The sequence below is a fragment of the Callospermophilus lateralis genome, chromosome 17 (genome assembly GCF_048772815.1).
Source record: "Callospermophilus lateralis isolate mCalLat2 chromosome 17, mCalLat2.hap1, whole genome shotgun sequence".
Lineage (NCBI taxonomy): Eukaryota > Metazoa > Chordata > Mammalia > Rodentia > Sciuridae > Callospermophilus > Callospermophilus lateralis.
In genome coordinates, this window is record NC_135321.1 from 26,821,875 (window position 1) to 26,843,425 (window position 21,551).

A 21,551-nucleotide genomic window follows, 5' to 3' on the forward strand; every position below is an offset into this window, starting at 1 on the left:
ATGAGTGTGCTATTTGTATATGGATTGAAAAAAATAATGCTGAACTGTTATAATAGTTAACTCTGGGAGAGGAAAATTAACTTATTGGCACATGGACGTCTGTACTGTTTGCAGACACATTTAAAAATAATTATAATTTAACCGGGTGTGGTGGTACATGCCTGTAGTTCCAGCTACTCAGGAGGTTGAGGCAGGAGGATCCTGTGGAGCCTATGAGTTTGGGACCAGCCTGGGAAACACAGGGAGACCACATTTTAAAAAACAAAAAAATACATTGTAATTTTAAGATATTATAGAAATTTTTGAAGGAAAGTAAAAGTATATAATCTCAACAACTAACAGTCAATATACTGTGACTAATATGAAGAATACAGTATCTTCAAAAACTTTAACTGACACATAATAATTGTACACATTTTATGAGATACAGTGTGATAAGTCAACACATTCATACAATGTGTAATGATCAAATAAGGGTAATTAGCATTTCCATTTCCTTGAATATTTATCATTTCTTTGTGTTTGGAGACTTGGAGCTTCTCTTTTCTAAGTTCTTTGTAAAATATGTAATGAATTGTTGCAAATATATTCACCCTACTGTGCTGTAGAGCACCAGCACTTATCCCTCCCATCTGGACTTTTCCCCTCCTCTTCTTGTCCTCTAGGGAACACTATTCTCTCTACTTCTGAGATTAGTTTTTTTAGCTTCCAAATATAAGTGAGAACATACATTTTTTTTCAAGGCAATATTTCTAGAATGAAATATGTAAGTATAGAAAAGCTGCAAATATGGAGAAGATAAGCCTGGCTTCCTATCTTAAAAGCCTATTTATGTAGTATTACTGCCTTGGTTCAAATCCCAGCTCCACTATTTACTAACTGTGTGGCCTTAGGCAAACAATTCAACCTCTCTGAGCCTTAACTTCCTCTATGAAATGAAAACAATAAAATCATCAACTTTGTAGGGTTAGGAGAACCAAATGATTTAATATGTGAAAAGTACTCAGAACAACACCCAAAAGATAGTAAGAGCTCAGGAAATGTTGGTGATCATTACAGCACAGGGTAGCAAATCCCTTCATTGCTAACTTGGCTCTGCTTACTCTCAAGGCAAAATTTTTAGCATCTCTGCAAACAGCAATTATAAATAGAAAAGACAATTTGTAGTTGTTTTATCTTTTGAAATTAATCTGCTAAATTATTTTGAAATTAGCTTTCAATTTCATATACACCCACACATTTAAATTTGCCAGGTCTCTTAACCAGCTAAAGCAGCCTCCTTTGAGTTGCTTTCTAAAGGACCCTCATTTTCTCCCTTCTCTTCCTTCTCCCAACCTCCTTGGTTAACCCCTTTTTATATGCAGCTCACCTGCCCTCGTGTAACCTTTTTATTCCATCTTTTCAAAGTAGGTCTCTTTTCCCCACAGATAGCAACATCATGATTTATTTATGTGTTGTGTGGGCTTCCCAACTAAACTGTAAAACTGCAAAAACATGCAAGCACTGGTTCTGTCTTGCAGACCAAGTAGTGGGTAGTACATAGTAGAACTTTAAGAATGAAAAGGAATTTGAATTGGTGGAGACCAGTGAGGGTATTTCAAACTGGGAGAAATATCAGCAGAAGTTTCCAATAGTACCTGGGCATAGTGGTGTGTACCTGTCATCCAGCTATTTAGGAAGCTGAGGCAGGAGAATTGCTTGAGCTCAGGGAGGGATGATAGGGTGGGGTGAATCAATGGGTACTTAGTTAGATAGAAGAAGTAAGTTCTGGTGTTCTACTGCATTGTAGGATGACTATAAATAATACACTGTATATTTTGAATGTGTTCACAAAAAATGTTGTTTGAGAAGATAGATATTTATGTTCTTTTTGGAGCATATGTCTCTTTTCCAGCCTGGAATTTCTATGGAAATAATAATGAATAAATACCATTTGTTGAGATATCTGTTGCTGCAGGTACCTTTCTCAATTAGCCCATTTAATACTCCTGACATCTCAAACATCAAACATCTCAAAAATCTTACCCTGATTTTTTTCTCCTATACTGCAGATTTAACCCACTGGTACCTTACACTGAGCTACATGCTCATCTCTTCTCCTTTCCTTTTTTTTTTTTTTTTTTGAAATAGGGTCTTACCAAGTTTCCAAGGCTGCCCTGGAACTTGTGATCCTCCTGCCTCAGTTTCCTGAGTTGCTGGGATTATAGGCAAGTGCCATCACTTCCCACACTTATCTTGATTTGAACATTACATAGTGTATATGTGTACCAAAACATAAATCTGTACACTTTTATATGTCAATTAAAAAATTAAAAATAAAGTAAAAAAGAGCATATAGGAAAGTATGTAAATACAACATCATTTTATATAAGGGATTTGAGCATCCACAGATTTGGTGTCTGAGGGGCTAAGGTGTGAAGGGTATAGAGGTCAGGAGGGAAAGGGAATCCTGGAATCAATCCCCTAAGGATTTGTATACACCAACCCTAGGATACACAAATATACATTCTGGGTAGCTTGATAACATTTTGGTTGCTGTTGAAGATTTGAAATCAAAACATAGAGAAGTGGGCTGGGGATGTATCTCAGAGGTAAAGCACTTTAGTTAGATCCTCGACACCGCTACAAAACAAAACAACTCCCCACAAACTGTATTTCATATGATTAACTCACAAACAAGACATCATACAGACTGTACTCTGAAGTCCTTTCCAATTCCCATGTTATATTCCCGGATTTTTCACTCTAGAGTGTGCTATGGATGAGTGAATTGTCTTTTTTCTCTTATCATACAGTCTATCTCAACTGTAATCCCAACACCAGACAGAACAGGTCAGATACATTTGCTGGATTCACTGAATCTTGTCTGTGTTGACAATTTTCTAGACACCCTTGGGATACATCAAGGAATGAAAGAAAGAACCCTGCCCTTGAGGAGCTCACATTCTAAGAGGACTGCCAAGCACTAATAATAAACATAAAAACAAATTCTATAGAATTTTAAGAGGTCCTAAATGCTTAGGAAAAGAGAAATCATAGAGCTAGGAGAAGGAGATGGGCCCAAATTTTTCACCTCTGGAATTTTCAAATGAAGCAAAGTATGTAAAGTGTACAATATACTTTTTAGAAAAACTTTTTTTTTGTTTGTTTAACTTTCTTTTCTTTTTTTTTTTTTTTAGAAAAACTTTTTTTAGTTGTAGATGAACACAATATTTTATTTATTTTTATGTGGTGCTGAAGATCGAACCCAGTGCATGACACGTGCAAGGAAGCGCTCTACCACTGAGCTACAACCCTAGCCAGAAAATATACAATGTACTTTTATGAGTCTTATTTGTTTTATTTATGTTCTTTTTGGAGGATATGTCTCTTTTCCAGCCTGGAATTTCTATGGCAATGATAATGAATAAATACCATTTATTGAGATGCCTGTGTCTGTAGATACCTTTCGCAATTAGCCCATTTAATCCTCCTGACATCTAAAAAGGCAAGTACTACCATTCCCCCTTTTTAAGAGCAAATTTAAATGCACTCCCAATGGACATCAACGTTTCTTTCCTGGAGTGCAGTGAAGAGATTTAAGTTATTGAACTGGATCTGATTATTTAAGGATAAAAAAAGAGAATGACAAGCGCCCTCCTCTGACTTCTTAAAGTCAACCTGGGCGAAGTACGCGAGAGCACCTGGGTTCCAAAGAGATCCTGGTTTCTTTGAGGGAGGTGAACACAACGGACTCTCAGGCCAGAGAGTTTACAGCTAAGGCCCGGAACGGCCACAGTACGCGTGCGCAGGGAGGAGCCGGAGCCGGCGCAGGCTTGCCAGAACAGTGGGTGGAGCCTAGGCAAGAGGAAGGGGGCGGGGCCATTCTCTCCCAGCGCAAAGGCGTCCCAGACTGGTTTGTCCCACGTTGCGACCCATAGAGCCTTGGAGTTGCCGCCTCCTGCCTGGGAGTGGTGGAGATTAAATCATGTGACAGCGGGGAGGCCGGAACTGGCCCGGCTGTGTGAAGAACAGGGCTTTGATAAAAACAAACGGCGACGGCGTCTCGGCTGGGTCTATGGCCGAGGCGGTGAAGCCCCAGCGCCGGGCCAAGGCCAAGGCCAGCCGGACTAAAACCAAGGTGAGGAGCCGTGCCTCCCTCCGGAGGCACTGGCAGTGCGCAGCCTCCTTTCTTTCCCTTGGGCCTCTCCAACCAACTCTACTCCCATTCCTTGAGCCTCTGCATCCTTCGCTTCCAGCATCTGATACCACCACTCATTGACACCGGCCCTGCACCTCCATTCCTCCTCCAGTTCCGCCTGCCACACTGTCAGGAGCCCACTTCGCCTTCTCCCTCCTCTGATCTTACCCAGCTCTTGCTTTTCTGCTCCCTTCTTGACTTTTCTCACCAGGGTTTGGATTCTTGCTGTGAAACACCTCCCCACTCCCTTTTAATTGCATCTTATTTATTTCATTTTATTTGTTTGTAACGTGGGATTTTTGTTAGTCTCTCCTTGCACAAAGAGGAGAGAGACCTCTCCTCCACACTGAGACGGTATCCTCTGTCTGAGCTTTATGGGTAGCGACAGATATAAAATAGACTGTGATGATGTGTCAGTCCTCTTCACTTTCAAAATTCAGGGTGGTACTGCTATTTCTTCCTATCCCAATTGTTTATGATGGACTAGAAATTAACCCCAGGCAGGACTCACATAGTAGGAACTTATTTGGGTTTTTCGAGTTTCCTGGTTTAGACTACGTCTGCTATTAATGTAGTTTTAAGTTGATTTGTTATGTTTTTAGGTGTAAGTTTGGATTTTCATTTTGTCCCTATATATTTTTTTACACTGAATAGATTAAATGCGACTCCTAGATGACCGGACCTAGGTAATTTGGCTTACCTGAAGCAATTTATATAAACGAAGCAAAGAGGATGGTATTACAACTTCAGAAAATTTTCTTTCCAAGTAGTGGGTGATGTTCCAGAGCAGGTGTAACTTAAGCATGATGCCGTAATCTGATCCTCCCCACCCCATGGGAACAGGGTTTTAGCAAGGTTTTTCATGGTTATCTTATTTACTGAAAATGACTTATGTGGATAACTCTCATTGTGATGTCTTCTTAAAACTTGTAGTGGAATTAGGCACATCAGTGCATCCAGGTCTGTCAGGAGTCACTCACTGAGAAAGCCATTTTGGTACCTAATTTTAGAAATACTTTAAAGAGAAATAACTTTACATTGTAGTAGATTGGTAGAGAACTATCTACACATAAAAGAAAGAGAAAACTTATTGACCAGGCATGCATAAAGTCCCTGAAATTAGAGTAAGTAGTACATAACATATGAACATCAGTTGTCTGTAGAGAGTAGAATCTAAAATCTTAATATCTATGCTTTTTTCTCCTCAAGTAAATGATGAAACTAAATCATAGATGGTTTAAATGATAGTCCAGAGTCATTCAGTAAGCATGGAACTCAAGGTAAGTCAGAAATTCTGACTCTCAATCAGTAGCTTAATAATTATTTTATATCATATGTCTAGATGTCTCTATTTGTAGAACATTATAAATGCTTAAGACGATCAGTAAAGAGGTTTCTCAGGTTATTTTGTTTAAAACAATTTCTAAATTAAAAAAAATTGAAAACTGTCTACTTTTGAATCCCTTCACAAAAGCCAATTGCTTATTTTATTGAATATTTCCTAGACAAACATTCAATAGATTGTTTTCTTAACTGTTCATAGAGGAGCTCAGTGCAGTGGCACATGCTGGTAATTCCAGTGACTAGGAAGGCTGAGGCAGGAGGATGGCAAGTTCGAGCCCATACTCAGCAATTTATTGAGGCCCACAAGCAATTTAGTGATATCCTGTCTCAAAATAAAAAATAAAAAGGGCCAGAGATGTGGCTCAGTGGTTAAGCACCCCTGGGTTTAATCCCCAGTATAAAAAAAAAATGAGGAGGAGCAGGTGTGATAGTGCATGCCTATAATCCCAACAACTGGGAAAACTGAGGCAGGAGCATAGCAAGTTTAAGGTCAGCCTGGGCAACTTCGTAAAATCCTGTCTCAAAATGAAATTAAAGGGGGGCTGTGGATGTAGCTCAGTGGCAAAGTGTCCCTGGGTTCAATCTCCAGTACTGCAAAAACAAAATAATAATAAAGAGACCTTCATTTCAGAGGCATTTTTTCAAACCAGAAATCTTTGTTACATACTCTTTCCTCATCCTGTAAATCTAATTAGTCACTAAATCTTATCAGTTGTATTTCCCAAATATTCTTTTCATTCTGCCTATTCCTCTCTGTTCTAACTACCATGACCCTTTTCCAAAGAGGATTTCTGCTGAATTAGTCTCTTCACACTCATTCTTGCTGCCCATTCTCTAAACAAGCTTGTTTGATCAAAAGTTTTCCTAGGTTTCTCATCTCCCAGGGGTTAGAGTTAAAAGCATTAAAGCCATGCATGATCTGGCCTTCTTCCTCCTTAGCTTTAATTCTATTACCACTCTCTTTTGATTCTCAACCATATGATCCTTTCCTGCTGCAGGGCCTTTGCACATGCTGTTTTTTCTTCCCTGACACCCTAATTCTAGGCCCTCTTCATGTAGCCAACTACTGCTCATTTATGATGTCTCAGTTTAAATACTTACTCAGAGAAGCTTTTCCTCTGCCGATTCTCATGTTACTCTCTCCTTCAGTAACACTTTACCCCCCTTCTGTGTCTTTCATCTCACTTGTAGTTACTTTGCCACATTTGTCTTCTCCTTTCTATTGTGAACTCACTGAGGGAGGGACCTGTCTTGTTCCCAGTACCCTTCACACTCCTGAAGTCACTTGATAATTTGTGTGTGTGTTGGGGGTGGGGCTGGGTGTTTAATCCAGGGATGCTCTACTGTTCGAGCTACACCCCGATACCCAATTAATTTTGAGATGGGGTCTTGCTAAATTACTGAGGTTGGCCTTGAATTTGCCATCCTCCTGTCTCAGAGTCCCAAAGTGCTGGGATTACAGAGGTGCACCACCATGCCTGGTGAACAATGTTTGTAGAATGAAGAAATAAATGCCAGAATTGAAGTATACTTCTAACCTTTGTCACTCAATTTCACTCTAGTAAATTTCCTCTGATGGTATAAGAAAACAAATAGAAAAAGTTTACCACCAGCAAGACCCTCTTCCTTGTCAATTTAAGAAAACTAACTCTTCTTTTAGAATAAGTAGATGCCTTTTTTAATGCTAATTGTGGTTCATCATTGTTTTATAGTCCTTTATTAATGAAACCTTTCCATCTGTGATACAATTTGGCCACTGTTTACAGAGCTATAAAGTAACTTCAAGGCACAGCTCAAGTGGATAGTGTCATGTGCTATTGTCTTTAGTTTGAGTGGCTTCTGGATTTTACCCAGCTGCTGACCTACATTCCTCAATGTTAATCATCTGGTAGGTGACCTCATGCACTACATTGCCTTTAGGTGTATGGTGTTTTTCACCTGGTACCTTAAAGATAACATTAGATAATGTTCTAATAACATTTTCATTTTAGTATCATTCTTTGCTAAAACATCTCCCAACCACCCTGACTTCCTTGATCTTGGTGAATTTTGGGTCAGGAAAAGTAAATTCTTAGATTTGAACTTTAGTCTTCAGGAGTAGCAGATTTCATAATTATAGAAAGCATTTTTACTGTTAATATTAAATTCTGAATACCAACAACTCATTAATAGTAAGAACATCTAGTAATTGCTAAGGAGGGACTGAGAGGTTTCCTGGAAAGCTGGTAGCAGACACCAGAAGATCATTAAATCCCCATCCCTTTGTTCCCTGCTTAGGCATTGAATTCTACCTCTGGTCCCTCCCCACCATGAGGGGATATGAGACTGAACTGGGGCATGCTGTGTCGTATGACTTAGTTTATTTTGTGCCTCCTAATGTCCATTCACATGTTAAGCAGTTGTTCATCATCTGTTGTGTCCCAGAAATGGTTTTAGGCACTTGGAGTAAAAAAAGAGAAAGAACTCAAAGAACTAGCCTTCATGAAGCTTCTATTCTTGAGGGAGAAGACTGACAAAAAGCAAAGCAAAACAAAACAAAACCTCATAAAAATTAAAATATACCAGGGCTGGCGATGTAGCTCAGTGGTAGAGTGCTTGTCCCATGCACGAGGCCCTGGGTTTAATTCTTAGCACCACCAAAATATGTGTGTGTGTGTGTGTGTGTGTGTATACACATGCACATATACTTGTATATGTGTATATATGTACATATATAGTATACATCACATTAGTAGGTGTAAATGCTGTGGAGAAAAGAAAAGAATAGGGTAAAGAGTTGGGGAGTACAGGTGAGGAAGTAGGATGGGATACAGTTTTAAATAGGTAGGCAGGGTAGGTCTTACTGAAGGTGACTTTTAAGTGAAGGTGTGTAAGAGATAAGAGATTTTGTCATGTGGGTTATGCGCGTGAGTGTTTCAGTGGAGGGAACAGCTGGAGTAAAGGTGTTACACGGTGGGGGGAGTGATGGCGATTGAGGTCAGAAGGATAGGTCCTTGTCAGGAACAGAATCACCCTAAGTTTTGAGCAGACGAGGGATGTGACCTCATTTAAAGCTCTCAGGGATCACTGTGTTTTCTTTGTTGAGAATGGGTTGTAAGGGCTGGGGTAGAAGTACAGAGACCATCCAAGAGACTTGGAGCCATCCAGGCAAGAGGGAATGATAACTTGGACCCGGGTAATAGTAGCTAAGGTGCAAGGAAGTGTTTCAAATCCGAGAGGAAAGAGGATTTGCTGAGGTTTGGATGTGGCATGTGAGAAGAACCTGTCGGGAACACAGTGGGTAGAACAGGTTTTTCTGGGAAGCTTAGATGTGTTTTGGATGTGTTAATTTTCGGCATTCACCAGGAGAGTAGGGTTGGGTACATGAATTTCATGAGAGAGGGCTTCAGGCTGGAGAAAGAGATTTGCAAGTCATTAGCAAATAGATGATATTTAAAGCCAGAATCTGAATTAGGTCATTTGGAGAATGATTATAGTTAAAAAGGTGACAAGAACTGAACTTAGGGACACTCCTATTTTAAGTGGTTGGGGAGAAGAGGTGCAGCCAGCCTGGTAGAATGTGTTCCTAGTGCCCTCTACTGAGAGTGTAGTGCCCTAGAAGCTGAGTAAAGAAAGTGCGGGAAGGAGGAGGGAGAGATCAGGCAAGCCAGATGCTGCTGATACAGGAAGTTAAGATTAGTAAGGGCAGCACTGGAGAAGTGGCAGCCCAGGAGGAGGAGTGTTCAGAGTGAAGTGTGTGGTCCCCATTCTCTGCAAGCTTTCCTACTTGGTAGCTTTCTTGTATATCCCAAAAGGAGCTGGTGAAATTTGTCTGAGAGCATTGATGTGATAGTTAGTAGTACCAGAGTGTCCACCCCTGCTCCCTGCTTCTTTTTGTACCAGGGATTGAACCCAGGGGCACTTAACCCCTGAGCCACATCCCGAGCCCTATTTGTATTTTATTTAGAGACAGGGTTTCACTGAGTTGCTTAGTGCCTTGCTGTTGCTGAGGCTGGCTTTGAACTCGTGATCTTCCTATCTCAGCCTCCTGAGCCACTGGAATTACAGGCATGCACCACCATACCTTGCCTCTTCCCCTTTTCCTTTTCTTTTCATTTTTTAAAATACTATCTTAAAATTTTTTTTTTTTATAGTTGTAGATTGAGAGAATGCCTTTATTTTATTTGTTTAATTTTATGTGGTGCTGAGGATCGAACCCAATGCCTCACACATGCTAGGCAAGTGCTCTACCACTGAGCTACAGCCCCAGCCCCTCCCTCCCCTTTCAGATCTGTTCTATGCCAGGCATTGTGCTAAGTCTTATGATAGAGGCATGAATGGTAGACAGACTCTGCCCTTAAAATAATTTAGTTATAAATATACTATAAAATATGTAAAATTGAACCATCATGTTGGTGAAGAAGTACTCATTGTTTTTAAGGAAGGAGTTGTAGTTCTACTTAATGCAGTTTGATGCAAGTAATGAATAGAAACTTCTTATTTGTTTTTCAGAACTTAAAAATAACTTTTAAAAATGATTACTTACAGGGCTGTGGATATAGCTCAGTTGGTAGAATGCTTTCCTTGCATGCACAAGGCCCTGGGTTCAATTCCCAGTGCCACAAAAACAAACAAAAATAAAAAGAAAGAAAGAAAGAAAAAAGAGCTGAGGGCGTGGCTCAATGGTAGAGCACTCTGGGTTCAATCCCCAACAACAACAACAACAAAATAAATAAATAAAAATGATAACTGACTAATGACTACTTTTCTCATTGCTCACAAAGGTATGTATCAGTGTAAACACTTCACACACAGAAATGTATGCCCCAGAAATGAGATGGCCAGCATTCCATGTGTTGGAGATAACTGTTGTTTAACAATCTGTATGTTCTTCTTTAGCTCCCTGCCCCCATACACCTACATGCCAAGGTGTATTTAATTATAGTTAAGAATGTTTTTTTTATGTTTATCCTTGTCTCTTCTACTTCTATATTGTTTCCTGATTGTTCTTTCTCCTGTCAAATAACTTTTAAATTGTTTCTTTACCTGTATGTATCTTATGTGGAGGTCAGATGTAAAGAAGGCTAAGACAGGAGAATATCGACTTCAGAGCCATCCTCAGCAACTTAGTGAGGGCCTAAGCAATTTAGCAAGACCCTATCTACAAAATAAATAAATTTACTTATTTAGAACATAAATATTGCTGGGGATGTGGCTTAGTAGTTAAGTGCTCCTGAGTTTAATCCCTGATACCAAGAAAAAGTAAAGAAATATAGATTCTTCTTAATATCCTTGGTCATTTTTAGTTATAAGAAATGTCTTTTGCTTAGAATTATGTAAGTACGGATTTGTGAACAGGTGGTTTGATAATACATTGAGTTGATACATATAGAGTTGGGATTTTATTTCGCAGTTTATGATGATTATTATATATAATGTGTCCTATATCATTATCTGTCCTTAAGAAGGCAAAATAACTGGAGGCAGGTTTTCTTTTTTTAAAAAAAATTTAATGAAATAGAATTTTACGTTTTAAGTATAAAAATAGATTTCCACTTCAGAATGAAAGTTCTTTGTTCTGAATTTATTGAGTCTTCTTTGTGCTTTGTGCTTTCTGGAAAATCATATAAAAATGAACTTCTAAATGTGCCATAGAACATGGTTGATGTAAATATTTGTTGGATGATTCAATAATTTAGAATGCCAGTATCTGGGACAGAGTCCAGCATGAGGAGGTAGTTATGAATTACAGGTCATTGCTATTATCCTATTACTGAATACAGTGTCAAAAGTCAGTAGTAGATAGGTTTCAAAGAGACCTAAAATACAGTCCATGTCATCTAGATACTTGTGTTGTATTTGGGGAGTCAGAATATAAAGATAAATAACCACATGGGATATTGCAGAACCTGGGCCTGATGGTAAGGACCTGTTGCAGAAATTCCAAGGGAATCCAGTATGGAAAGGTTTCTCTTGGGACAGAATCATAGCTGAGTCATTGTGGGTACTCAGTGCCAGAGTTGATTTGACCGTTTTTTGTTTTTCAGAGTGGTGTTCTAGGGAGACCAGTCTTACAATTGTATTTGGGATGAGTTGTGGTGGAGCAGAGGCTGGAGGCTTGGGGACCATTCAGGATCTGTTTCCCTTTTTGTTCTTTGGAAAAGTAGAGTGAGCCACAGAGAGCCCTCATCATCACTCTGGAGGCACTAATGTTTGATGAAGATCATAGCAAATCCCCTTACTTTCCCTATGTACTCCAGAGGTCATGTCCCTATCCCTGGGATCTCTGAAGAAGCAGAGTCAGGTCTTTGTCATCTGCTTAGATGGTTGTGCTTCCTGCAGTTGCACATCCCCCTGCTATCAGTCTTCTTTGGGCTGACAGATCCATTCTTTGAACCAAAGGAATCTCCTTTTCCTGACCTTGTGTCCTGGGGCACCTCTGGTTTAATCCCCTCCTTAGACTAACTTCCCTAACTGAGGCCAAGGTGGAGTTTTCTTTGTTTCTGCTTTTGAAAGAAGTGAGTTCCACCCTCTGGGGAAATAAAAACCTAAACAAAGACTTCTGTGTTTTTCCAGGTAGGGTAGAAAAAAATTAGAAAAAAAATCTCTTTCTTGCTTGTCTAACTGTCTTACTGTTGCTATTAATATGGTTATGATTATTCCCAGGAAGGTAGAGTTGCCCTCTGAGGGTTAGGGAGATGGGAAGAAGTTGAAATTATCCCTGGAGCTGGGGTGAAGTGGTAGGGGGCCAGAGGGAAGGTAAAACTGCTTGAGGGACAGGCTAGGGGAGAAACATTGGGGGTGGCCTTGGAGTTAGGGAGGTGTAGTTTTCCATACAAGAATTTTGTGACCCATCCTGTGACAGCTTCCAGGTCCCTGCCTTCTCTCTCTCTTTTTATTTTTTTTCTTTAGTGTTAGTGTTTAACACCCAAATAAAACTCCATCTGTTCAGCATTTTACTCTATGCTTGCTTACTTTTCATTCACTTCTTAACTCACTTTGTTTATAACAGATTTGTTGAGATAACATTCACATACTATAAATTGGCCTGGTGGAAGTTCATAGTTCAGCTGGTTTTGGAGTCACAGGGTGCAGCCAGTGTAGCCCTGCTCTCCATAGTGGCCACCTCGTGTTTCATTCATTCCTCCCACAGTTTTAAATGTTCTGAATCCTTGCCAACACTTCCTTTTATTTGACTTTTTACAATATTTGTCCTATATCTTGTGGTTTTGATTTGTTTTTCTCTATTGGCTAATAATATTGAGTGCCTTTTTATATGCCATTGACATATCCTCTTTGAAGAAGTACCTATTCAGATCCTTTTCCCATTTTATTTTGTTGGAACTCAGGATTGAATCCAGAGGCACTTTATCATTGAGCCACATCCCCATCCCTTTTTATTTTTATTTTGAGACAAGGCCTCACAGTTTCTTAGAAGCTTGCTAAGTTGTTGAGGCTGGCTTTAAACTTGTGGTCCTCTTGTCTCAGCCCCCTAAGTTGCTGGAATTACAGGGTGTGTGCCACTGCGCCCGGCTCTTTTCCCGTTTTAAAATTGGGTTTTATATCTTTATTACTGAGTTATAAGAATTCTTTGTATACTTAAAATATAAAGTTCTTATTTGATTTGCAAACATCATCTCCTATTCTGTTGGACTGTTTCCTTTGCTTTCCTTTTAAAGTCAGCCAGGAGACAAATCTCCTCTTCCTCTTCCTTTTTCTTTCTTTCTTTTTGGCTGGTGTTGCTGGGGATTAAACTCAGGGCCTTATGCACAAGGCAAGTGTTTTACCACTCAGCTACATCCCTAGCTCTGGTCTGTGAATCTTTTTGATTAAGTTTTGTCTATAAGTCAGGAATCCAAAGTCATCCTTTTGCAATGAGAATGCCAAGTTTCTCTAGCTCTGTTTGTTAAAAGGACTATTCTTTTCCTATTGAATTATCTTGACACTCTTGTTAAAAGTTAATTGACCATAAATGCAAGGCTTTCTTTCTGGACTTTCAGTTCTGTTCTGTTCATCTGCTTGTTTGTCCAAATACTAGCACTACACCATTTTCATTGCTGTAGCTTTGTAGTAGGTTTCTTTTGTTTGTTTGGTACCTGGATTGAATCCAGGGGTGCTTAATCATTGAGCCACATCCCCAGTCCCTTTTATATTTTATTGAATAATAATTAACAGAGTCTTGCTAAATTGCTTAGGGCCTCGATAAGTTGCTGGTTACTGAGGCTGGCTTTGAACTCGATTCCTTCCTGCCTCAGCCTCCTGAACTGCTGGAATTACAGATGTACACGACTATGCTTGGCTATAGTAGGTTTTGGCAAAGTATAAATTCTCCAACTTTTTTTTTTTCAAGATTTTTTGGGTCTATTCTGGCTTCCTTGCATTTCTGTGTGAATTTTAAGGATAAGCTTGTCAGTTTCTTAAAAGAAGGCAGCTAGGATTTTGCGAGGAAGTGTGTTAAGTTTGTAGATGGACTTGAGGAGTATTGCCATCTTAATATTGCAAAAGACGTGGACTGCCTTTCCATTTAAGTATTCTTTAATTCCTTTCAATAATGTTTTGTAATTTCTGAGTACAAATATTACTTCTTTTGTTCAGTTAATCCTCAAGTACTTGATTCTTTTTGTGTTATTGAGAGTGACATTTTTTATTAATTTTATTTTCTAATTGTCCCAGTTACAGTACACCAACATTTCTTGCACTCTAGTAACCATTTTCCCTTCTAATTTTTTTCTTTTTGACCTCCCAGCCTGAGAAACATTTTTTTTTAATAAGTGTATTAAACATCACACTTGACAAAGTGAGCCAGCCTCCTTTTTTCATTTTCTAATTAACACTCATATTTTCCTGTTACTTGTGATTTTAGGCAGCTTAACCAACTGATTTGTATCAGACACACATTGTATGGCTGACATCTGAATCTAATATCCAGACGTTCTCAGGGTGGAGTGAAGTAATTTTGGAGAGGCACTTTCAGTCTTGAATCATTACACTTGTAAATGTTTGGCAGCTTTGTTCATTTTAGCAGACTGACCTCAAATTCCATTTCAAAAGCATTTATCTTTTTTCCTAACATAGAAAGGCCCTACTTTTTTGACTGTTCACCTGTCAATTTTTTTTTTTTTTGGCAATTCAGAGCACAACAATACAAAATCATTAACATCATACTGGACACATTTGCACACACATGTAGCCCCAGCAAGTGGGAGGCTGCAGCAGAAGGATGGCATGTTTGAGGCCAACCTGAGAAACTTAGTGAGACCCTGTCTTAAAAAATAAAGCCAGGCACAGTGTATACCTGGTAATCCCAGCAGCTTGGGAGGCTGTGGCAGGAGGATCACAATTTTAAAGCCAGTTTTAGCAACTTGGTGAAGCCCTAAACAATTTAGTGAGACCCTGTCTCTAAATCAAATTAAAAAAAGAGCAGGAGTGTGGCTCAGTGGTAGAGCACTCCTGGGTTCAATCTTCAGTACCAAAAACAAAACAAAATACTGACAACTTGTATAACTCTCTTCCTTAAAATTTCATAGCCAAAGGAAGATTTGAGTAATTTTAGTCAAGTTTTCAGTTTGTTTGAATGTAGCAACTTTTTTTTAACAGTTACCTAAAATTTTTCCATAATTTTTTCTTGTTAGTCAGCTGGGCCTCCTATGTTACCTAGTTGGTGTGTTAATGCTGGAGATTTTTTTTTTAAACCATTGTTTTATTTTTTCAATGGTTAACATTTTTATGTTTTTTGGAGATAATTTTGGTCTTAGTGGAGAGTTGTAAATATAATACAGAGAGTCCATATGCTCTTTACCCAGCATCCACTTGGGTTATTATCTTATATCACCGAATATTCTATAGCACAGAACATTTATCAAAACCAAGATATTAATTTTGGTGCAATATAGACACATTTGGATTTTAAAAATATATCCACTAATGTCCTTTTTCTGTTCCAGGATTCAGTCCAGGATCTCAAATTGTGTTTGGTTGTTTTATCTCTAGTTGCCTCTATTCTCTATACTCAGTCTTATCTTTCATGACCATAACACTTAAGTTATTTTGTAGATTGTCCCTTAGCTTGGGTTTTCATCTGGTATTTTCTCATGATAGATTGAGATTGTAGTAGGACATCACTGAAGCACTAGTCCTTCTTGGAATGTTTTATCAGTGAATATCTAATGGTATTATGTATTACTAGTGATGCTAACCTTGGTTATTTGGTTAAGTTTTTGTTTGCCAGAGTTTTCTATTGAAATATACCATTTTCCCTTTGTAATCACTAAATATTTGAGAGGAGATGTTTTGAGGATATGCAAATGACCTGTTCCTGGTTAAGCTTTTGCTTACTCACTTTAACATCCATTAGTTCATCTTGCAATTACTACCATTGCTGTGGTTTGGACATGGTTTTATGTGTTGGAAGTTTGGTCCCTACATGGTGATATGGGAGGTGATACACCTTTAAGAGGTAGGACCTAGTAGAGTGTCCTTGGTGTAGTTTTTGTGGGACCCTGGTTGTTAATTAAGAGAAGGTTTTTATAAAAGGAGTGAGCCTGGCTCTGGCTTCTGGTTCACCACGTGATCTTTTGCTCTGGCTGGGGCTCCTGTTATGTGATGAGCTAGTGTGAGGTTCTCACCAGATCCAGTTTCATGCTTTTGAAGGTCTAAAACTGTCAGTTAAATAAATTATAATTACCTACTCTCTCATATTTTATTAAAGCAGTGGAAAAATGGACTAATATAACCATGGCGTTCTAATGGTGATTTTCTTTTTTCTTTTCCTTTTTTTTATGGTGTTGGAGATCAAACCTAGGGTCTCACACATGCTAGGCAGTTGCTGTACCATTGAGCTTATACTTTCATTCCCTAATGGTCTTTTCTTATTTTTTTGCATTTCTTCTATGTTTATTGATTTCTTCTATATTTATTGGAGTTCTTCTATATGGAAGAGCTTCACTTCCTGCCAGTTTTGTGTACATATTTATTTATCCAGGTAATATGTCAGTATGGGCTCATGGATATTTATTTTATTCTGTAGGTTGTAATCTAATACTGTGGTTGTTTGATTTGGTGCTTGAATGGTCTGAGCCCATCTGGTTGAGTTTGGAGTTAATATGTTTATGAAGATGAAGACAAACATATTGGTGGCCTAAGATAGTTGGAGACTGTTTTGTTTTACTTAACCCCTAGGAGAATGGTGGACAATCCAGTTAAGACTTTCTTCTTTCATGTTTGGATCATAATTTGCTGCTTATTTTGATAACTTTCTTTTTGGATTAGATTAGTGAATCTCCAAATTCAACTCACTCAAAATTAGGTAATATAAAAAATGAAATACATCCATTATGAAATGAATTTAGAATCTATTTGTTAAATGATAAAATTTAGATTTTATTTTAGGCTTCAAAATTCCTTACACTAAACACATCAATTATTGTTATAAATTATTTTACATTATAAATCTTGCTTTTAGGAAAAGAAGAAATATGAAACCCTTCGGACAGAGGAGTCTGATGAAATCTCTCTTCCAAAAACCTCCAGAGAGCAGGAAATCCCTACTCTAGCTTGTGAATTCAAAGGAGACCATCTAAAGGTGTTAACTGAATCCCAGCTCAATAGTGATGCCAGTGGACAAAATGAAAGTGAAATGTTTGATGTACCACTTACCTCCTTGACTCTAGGCAATGAAGGATCCCTGACATGTAACACACAGTCCCTTAAAGAAGGGGAAGAGTCCAGAACTTATATCAGGGATGACAATGATGAAATCAGGCTGAAGGTGAACTCAGGAGACAATGTTGGAACTAAAGTAGAAACCCCCAAGAGTGTTACAGAAGTAGAGGAAAACACGTTGGTACCATGTGGACCTTCAGAAAGCACACTGCAGTCTGATTTTTCCTGTACTCATCAGGAAATAGAAAATATACAAATCAGAGAAACTCAGAATAGGAAAGAAGATAAACAAGCCCTGGGCTGTTCTTCAGAGATGCTTCAAAGTGTTGGTCTTCAGAGTTCTTATGAAGCCAGAGAAGTGTCTCAGCTACCCAGAGTGAAGAAACTGTATCCCCGGTTGCCAACCGAAATTGCTGGAGAGGCGCCAGCCTTGGTGGCAGTGAAACCCTTTCTTTGTAGTGAGAGACTCTACCCAGAACTTCCATCTCAGCCAGAACTGGTACCATTTACTAAAGAACAGTTGAAAATCTTAGAGCCTGGTTCATGGCTAGAGAATGTTGAGTCATATTTAGAAGAATTTGACAGCTTGGCTCATCAGGACAGGCATGAATTTTATGAGTTACTTTTGAACTATTCACGATGTAGGAAGCAGTTGCTGCTGGCTGAAGCTGAGCTACTTACTCTGACGTCTGATTGCCAAAATGCTAAAAGTCGACTCTGGCACTTTAAGGAGGAACAGCTGTCTGTACAGGTATTTTACCTACTGTTCTGTACAGCTCTCAAGAGCCTGGGGAATTTGCAGTGGACCTGCTATTCTTTTGATGCCATCCGGGCCTGCAGTCTGCTCCTGATACCCATGCTGATCCTGTCTTAACCCAGAGTGTTGATAACACAGGGATCACAAAGTCACATACTACAGAGACAAATGTATAACCTGTGGGAGTGAAGCTGACTGAGTGGGACAGTGGTTACTGGGAAAACTTGTGCCTGGTCTCAAGGGGACAGCTGTCCTGGAGTTCTAGTTGATTGTAGCTATGAGAATGTGATGGTCCAAGATTGCCACATCTTCACAATTTTACCAGAAAAGCTAGAAACCCACATTTTTGTGTGAAGGATCTTAATTGGCAGTGTTGGCACTTGACTAAACACATGCACATATATGCAGTCTAAGCCACAGCAAATCATGTGTCCAGGTCAGATTCAGCCCATGGACCATGAGTTTGAGATCTTTGACATAATCCCATGAACATTCAATTGGTGGAGAATATCAGGCTTGAGAGGAGCTGAGAAAGGGAAGTCCATTAGATGTAACCCTTTGGAGTCCAAGGTGTCCATAAGAAAGCCATTTCATAGTCACCTTGGAGAGATGGCAAGGAAGAGAAGACCACTCCACTCTTGACAAGCTTGACTTTGGAGGGAAGCAGGAGGAGGTAGTAGGGGAGAAACAGGTGATTTCTCATTCCATAGCCCTCATTCACTGGGAGACTTGGGTAACTTTCTTTGAGGATAGGAAGGAGACTGTGGAGAGAGAAACATTTGGAAATATTGAAAAAGAAAGGATAGAAACAAGAACACAGCTGGAGGAGTTAGTATTGAAGAAGGAGGGTGGTTTCTTTTGAACACAAAGAAGAATGGGGCTAGATCCAGAGAGATTTTGAGGTCAAGGGAACATCACGTTGACTTCAATGTTCATTAAATAGAAGGTAAGATCATGTGAGAGTCTTAGGGACAGGCTCTATTGTTTTCTTGCTCTTTTCCCCACTGACTTAGGGTTACTCCGTCCATCTCTGAACTCGTGATTGCTTTATACTCTTTGGCAGATGGTTGTGTATATGCTTGTGTTATTTTTTACACAGTGTCATTGTCCCTGCACCAACATTATGAACTCTTTGAAAATGGTACTGAAGCCTGTGTATCTTCTACCTGCTGCCTGATTGCTTCAATGCAGAGTAACAGTTTTCATATTTTACCCTTTAATCCACTGATAGGGTATCTGTGCAGATCAAGTGAAAGTTTCTGGCTATCATCGCTACCAGAGAGTAGAGATGAATGAAAATGCACTGGGGGAGCTGAAGAAGCTATTTGATGCCAAATGTGAGCACCTCCACCAGACCCTGGCCCTTCATTCTTACACTTCTGTGCTCTCAAGGTTGCAAGTGGAGTCTTATATCTACTCGTTGCTCAATAGCTCAGCTGTTCTGAGGTCCTTAGCAGTTCACCAGCAAGGCCGAGGTGTGTAAGTATTGGAGGTCTCACTCTTTCTTAAGTCCTAAAATGGAAAAAAGAACTGAGGAGTACAGCCTGGTTGAATTAACTGTGTGCTGATTGGTCTTAACAAGGAATCATTTGCATTTGCAGTTTTATCTTGCCTCCTCTGGTGCAGGATGGAGACCCGTCTTAATGATATTTCTTGGGAGCAGGGCTAGGCCTCCCTTCCCCATGGCTGCCTTTCTCTGCCTCTGTGGGATGCCAGAAAGCTCCCTCTCTACCAGTAATGTCTCTTGGGGTTCTAGTCTAGTGCTTGTTACCAAGTGGAGTCCAAATAAAGCTTGAATATAAAACTAATACTTTTTTCATTCTGTCTTTTCCACTTTGTTTTTGCTTGTCTACTTTATTGGATTGTTTTATTTAATTTTTAGCAGAGGATATATAATGTTCTGAATTTTTTATCTTATGTTGGGTTTTAAAAAATTAGCCTTAGCCATATGATATATTAAGCATTAAATATGCTTATTGAGTTATGTAGTTTTTGTTTGGGATGCCAAGACCTGGGGGTAGGCCAGAGATCTGCTGGTTTTTAAATAGGAACTAATACATTGTGATAGAGTTGAGTTTCCTTTGCTTTGAAATACTCAACTACTTAGTAGAAATTTTAAATATCTTTTTTTGGTGATGTGGAGATTGAACCCAGGGCCTTGCACATCCTAGACAAGTGCTCTGCCACTGAGCTGCAGCCCCAGCCCTGAAATTAAGATCTTTTTTCATTTTGCTTTTATTAGTGCATTATAATTATCCATATAGGTGGGTTCATTTTGACAAATTTAATTTAATTGACCCCATTTCAGTCCCCAGTGTCCCTGCTTCCCTTTTCTCTCTCCCATTCTCCTTCTTCTACTCTATTGGTCTTCCTTTTATTCATTTTTTAAATTCATTTTTAATTGGTGCTTTATAGATATACATAAAGGCGGAATTCACTATTTATCTATGCACATAGTTTAATTTTGTCAGATTTTATTGAGCATTTCCTCCTCTCCTGTTCCTCCTCCTTCCCTCTCAATCCTTCTGTGCCACTGGTGTTCCCTATATCTTTATGATATCCAGCCTACCCCCACTCCTGTCCTTCTTTAACCCTTAATTTCTTGCCCCTGGCCCTTTGCTCTAGCTTTTACGTACGAGAGAGAACATTGACCCTTGATTTTTTGAATCTGGTTTATGAAATTAAGATATTTTGATAGAATTTTTTCTTTGGATTTTTATCTGAATCAAATATTTTAAGTAGTTTGGTTTGTTTTAAGCAAAGATACCAAAAGTTTCCTCCCATAAAATGCCATTCATGTGGGACTCATTTAATTCTCTCTTTAATTTATAGCTTCTAAACAGATAGACAGCGTTCCTTCTGATCTGTGTCAGTTGAAGGAGTGTATTAGTGTCTTATTCATGTTCACGAGGAGAGTAAATGAAGATACTCAGTTCCATGAGGATATTCTTCTCTGGCTGCAGAAATTGGTAAGGGAACAGAAATAGACACAGCAATCTTTATTTTATTTCCCTAGTAACTTAAGAAACTTTTCTTTGATCATGACACGTGGTAATAAGTATTTATCTAGTGCATTATTGAGCATTTTTTTCATATATATATATTTATTATTATTTTTTTTGTGGTGCTGGGGATTGAACCCAGGACCTTGTGCATACAAGGCAAGCACTCTACCAACTGAGTTCTAATCCCAGTCCCCTGTAGCTAATTTTTTTTGACATTGTATGTTTAAAATTGAAGTCATACTTAAAAAACTTGTTATTTTTTTGGTACTGGGGATTGAACCCAGGGGTCCTGTGCTATTGAGCTGCATCTCTGGCCCTTTATTATTATTTTGAGACAGGGTTTTGTTTGGTTGCCCAGGCTGGCCTTGAACTTGTGATCTTCCTGCTTCAGCCTCTTAAATAGCTGGGTTTCAGGTATGCACCATTGAAGTGGCTTAAAAAACTTCAAGAGGAAAAAAAAAAAAACTTTCAGGAGAAAGAAGAAGTGTATCAGGATTTGGAGAATTTAGGAATGATATTAGGTTTATTACAGATGGAGTGGGTGTTCGTTAATCGATTCTCTTTTTCAGTGGGGCTGGCTGCCTTGTGTATGTGTTTTTTAGGTTCATTCTAGAATTCTTGAAAT

At 38.9% G+C, this 21,551-nt stretch overlaps 1 protein-coding gene across 2 annotated transcripts in view; it reads left to right on the forward strand.

Annotated features, from left to right (window-relative positions):
• The first annotated feature begins 3,997 nt into the window (after nt 1-3,997).
• Nucleotides 3,998-21,551, forward strand: part of Epg5 (ectopic P-granules 5 autophagy tethering factor) — a 105,937-nt gene continuing 88,383 nt past the window's right edge. For both annotated transcript variants that reach the window (XM_076836583.2, XM_076836584.2), the window contains exons 1-4: nt 3,998-4,120; nt 16,965-17,915; nt 19,153-19,396; nt 20,754-20,890. In XM_076836583.2, coding sequence (XP_076692698.2) covers nt 4,058-4,120; nt 16,965-17,915; nt 19,153-19,396; nt 20,754-20,890 — 1,395 coding nt within the window. In that variant the 5' untranslated portion in view covers nt 3,998-4,057. The remainder of the gene's footprint in view (nt 4,121-16,964; nt 17,916-19,152; nt 19,397-20,753; nt 20,891-21,551) is intronic.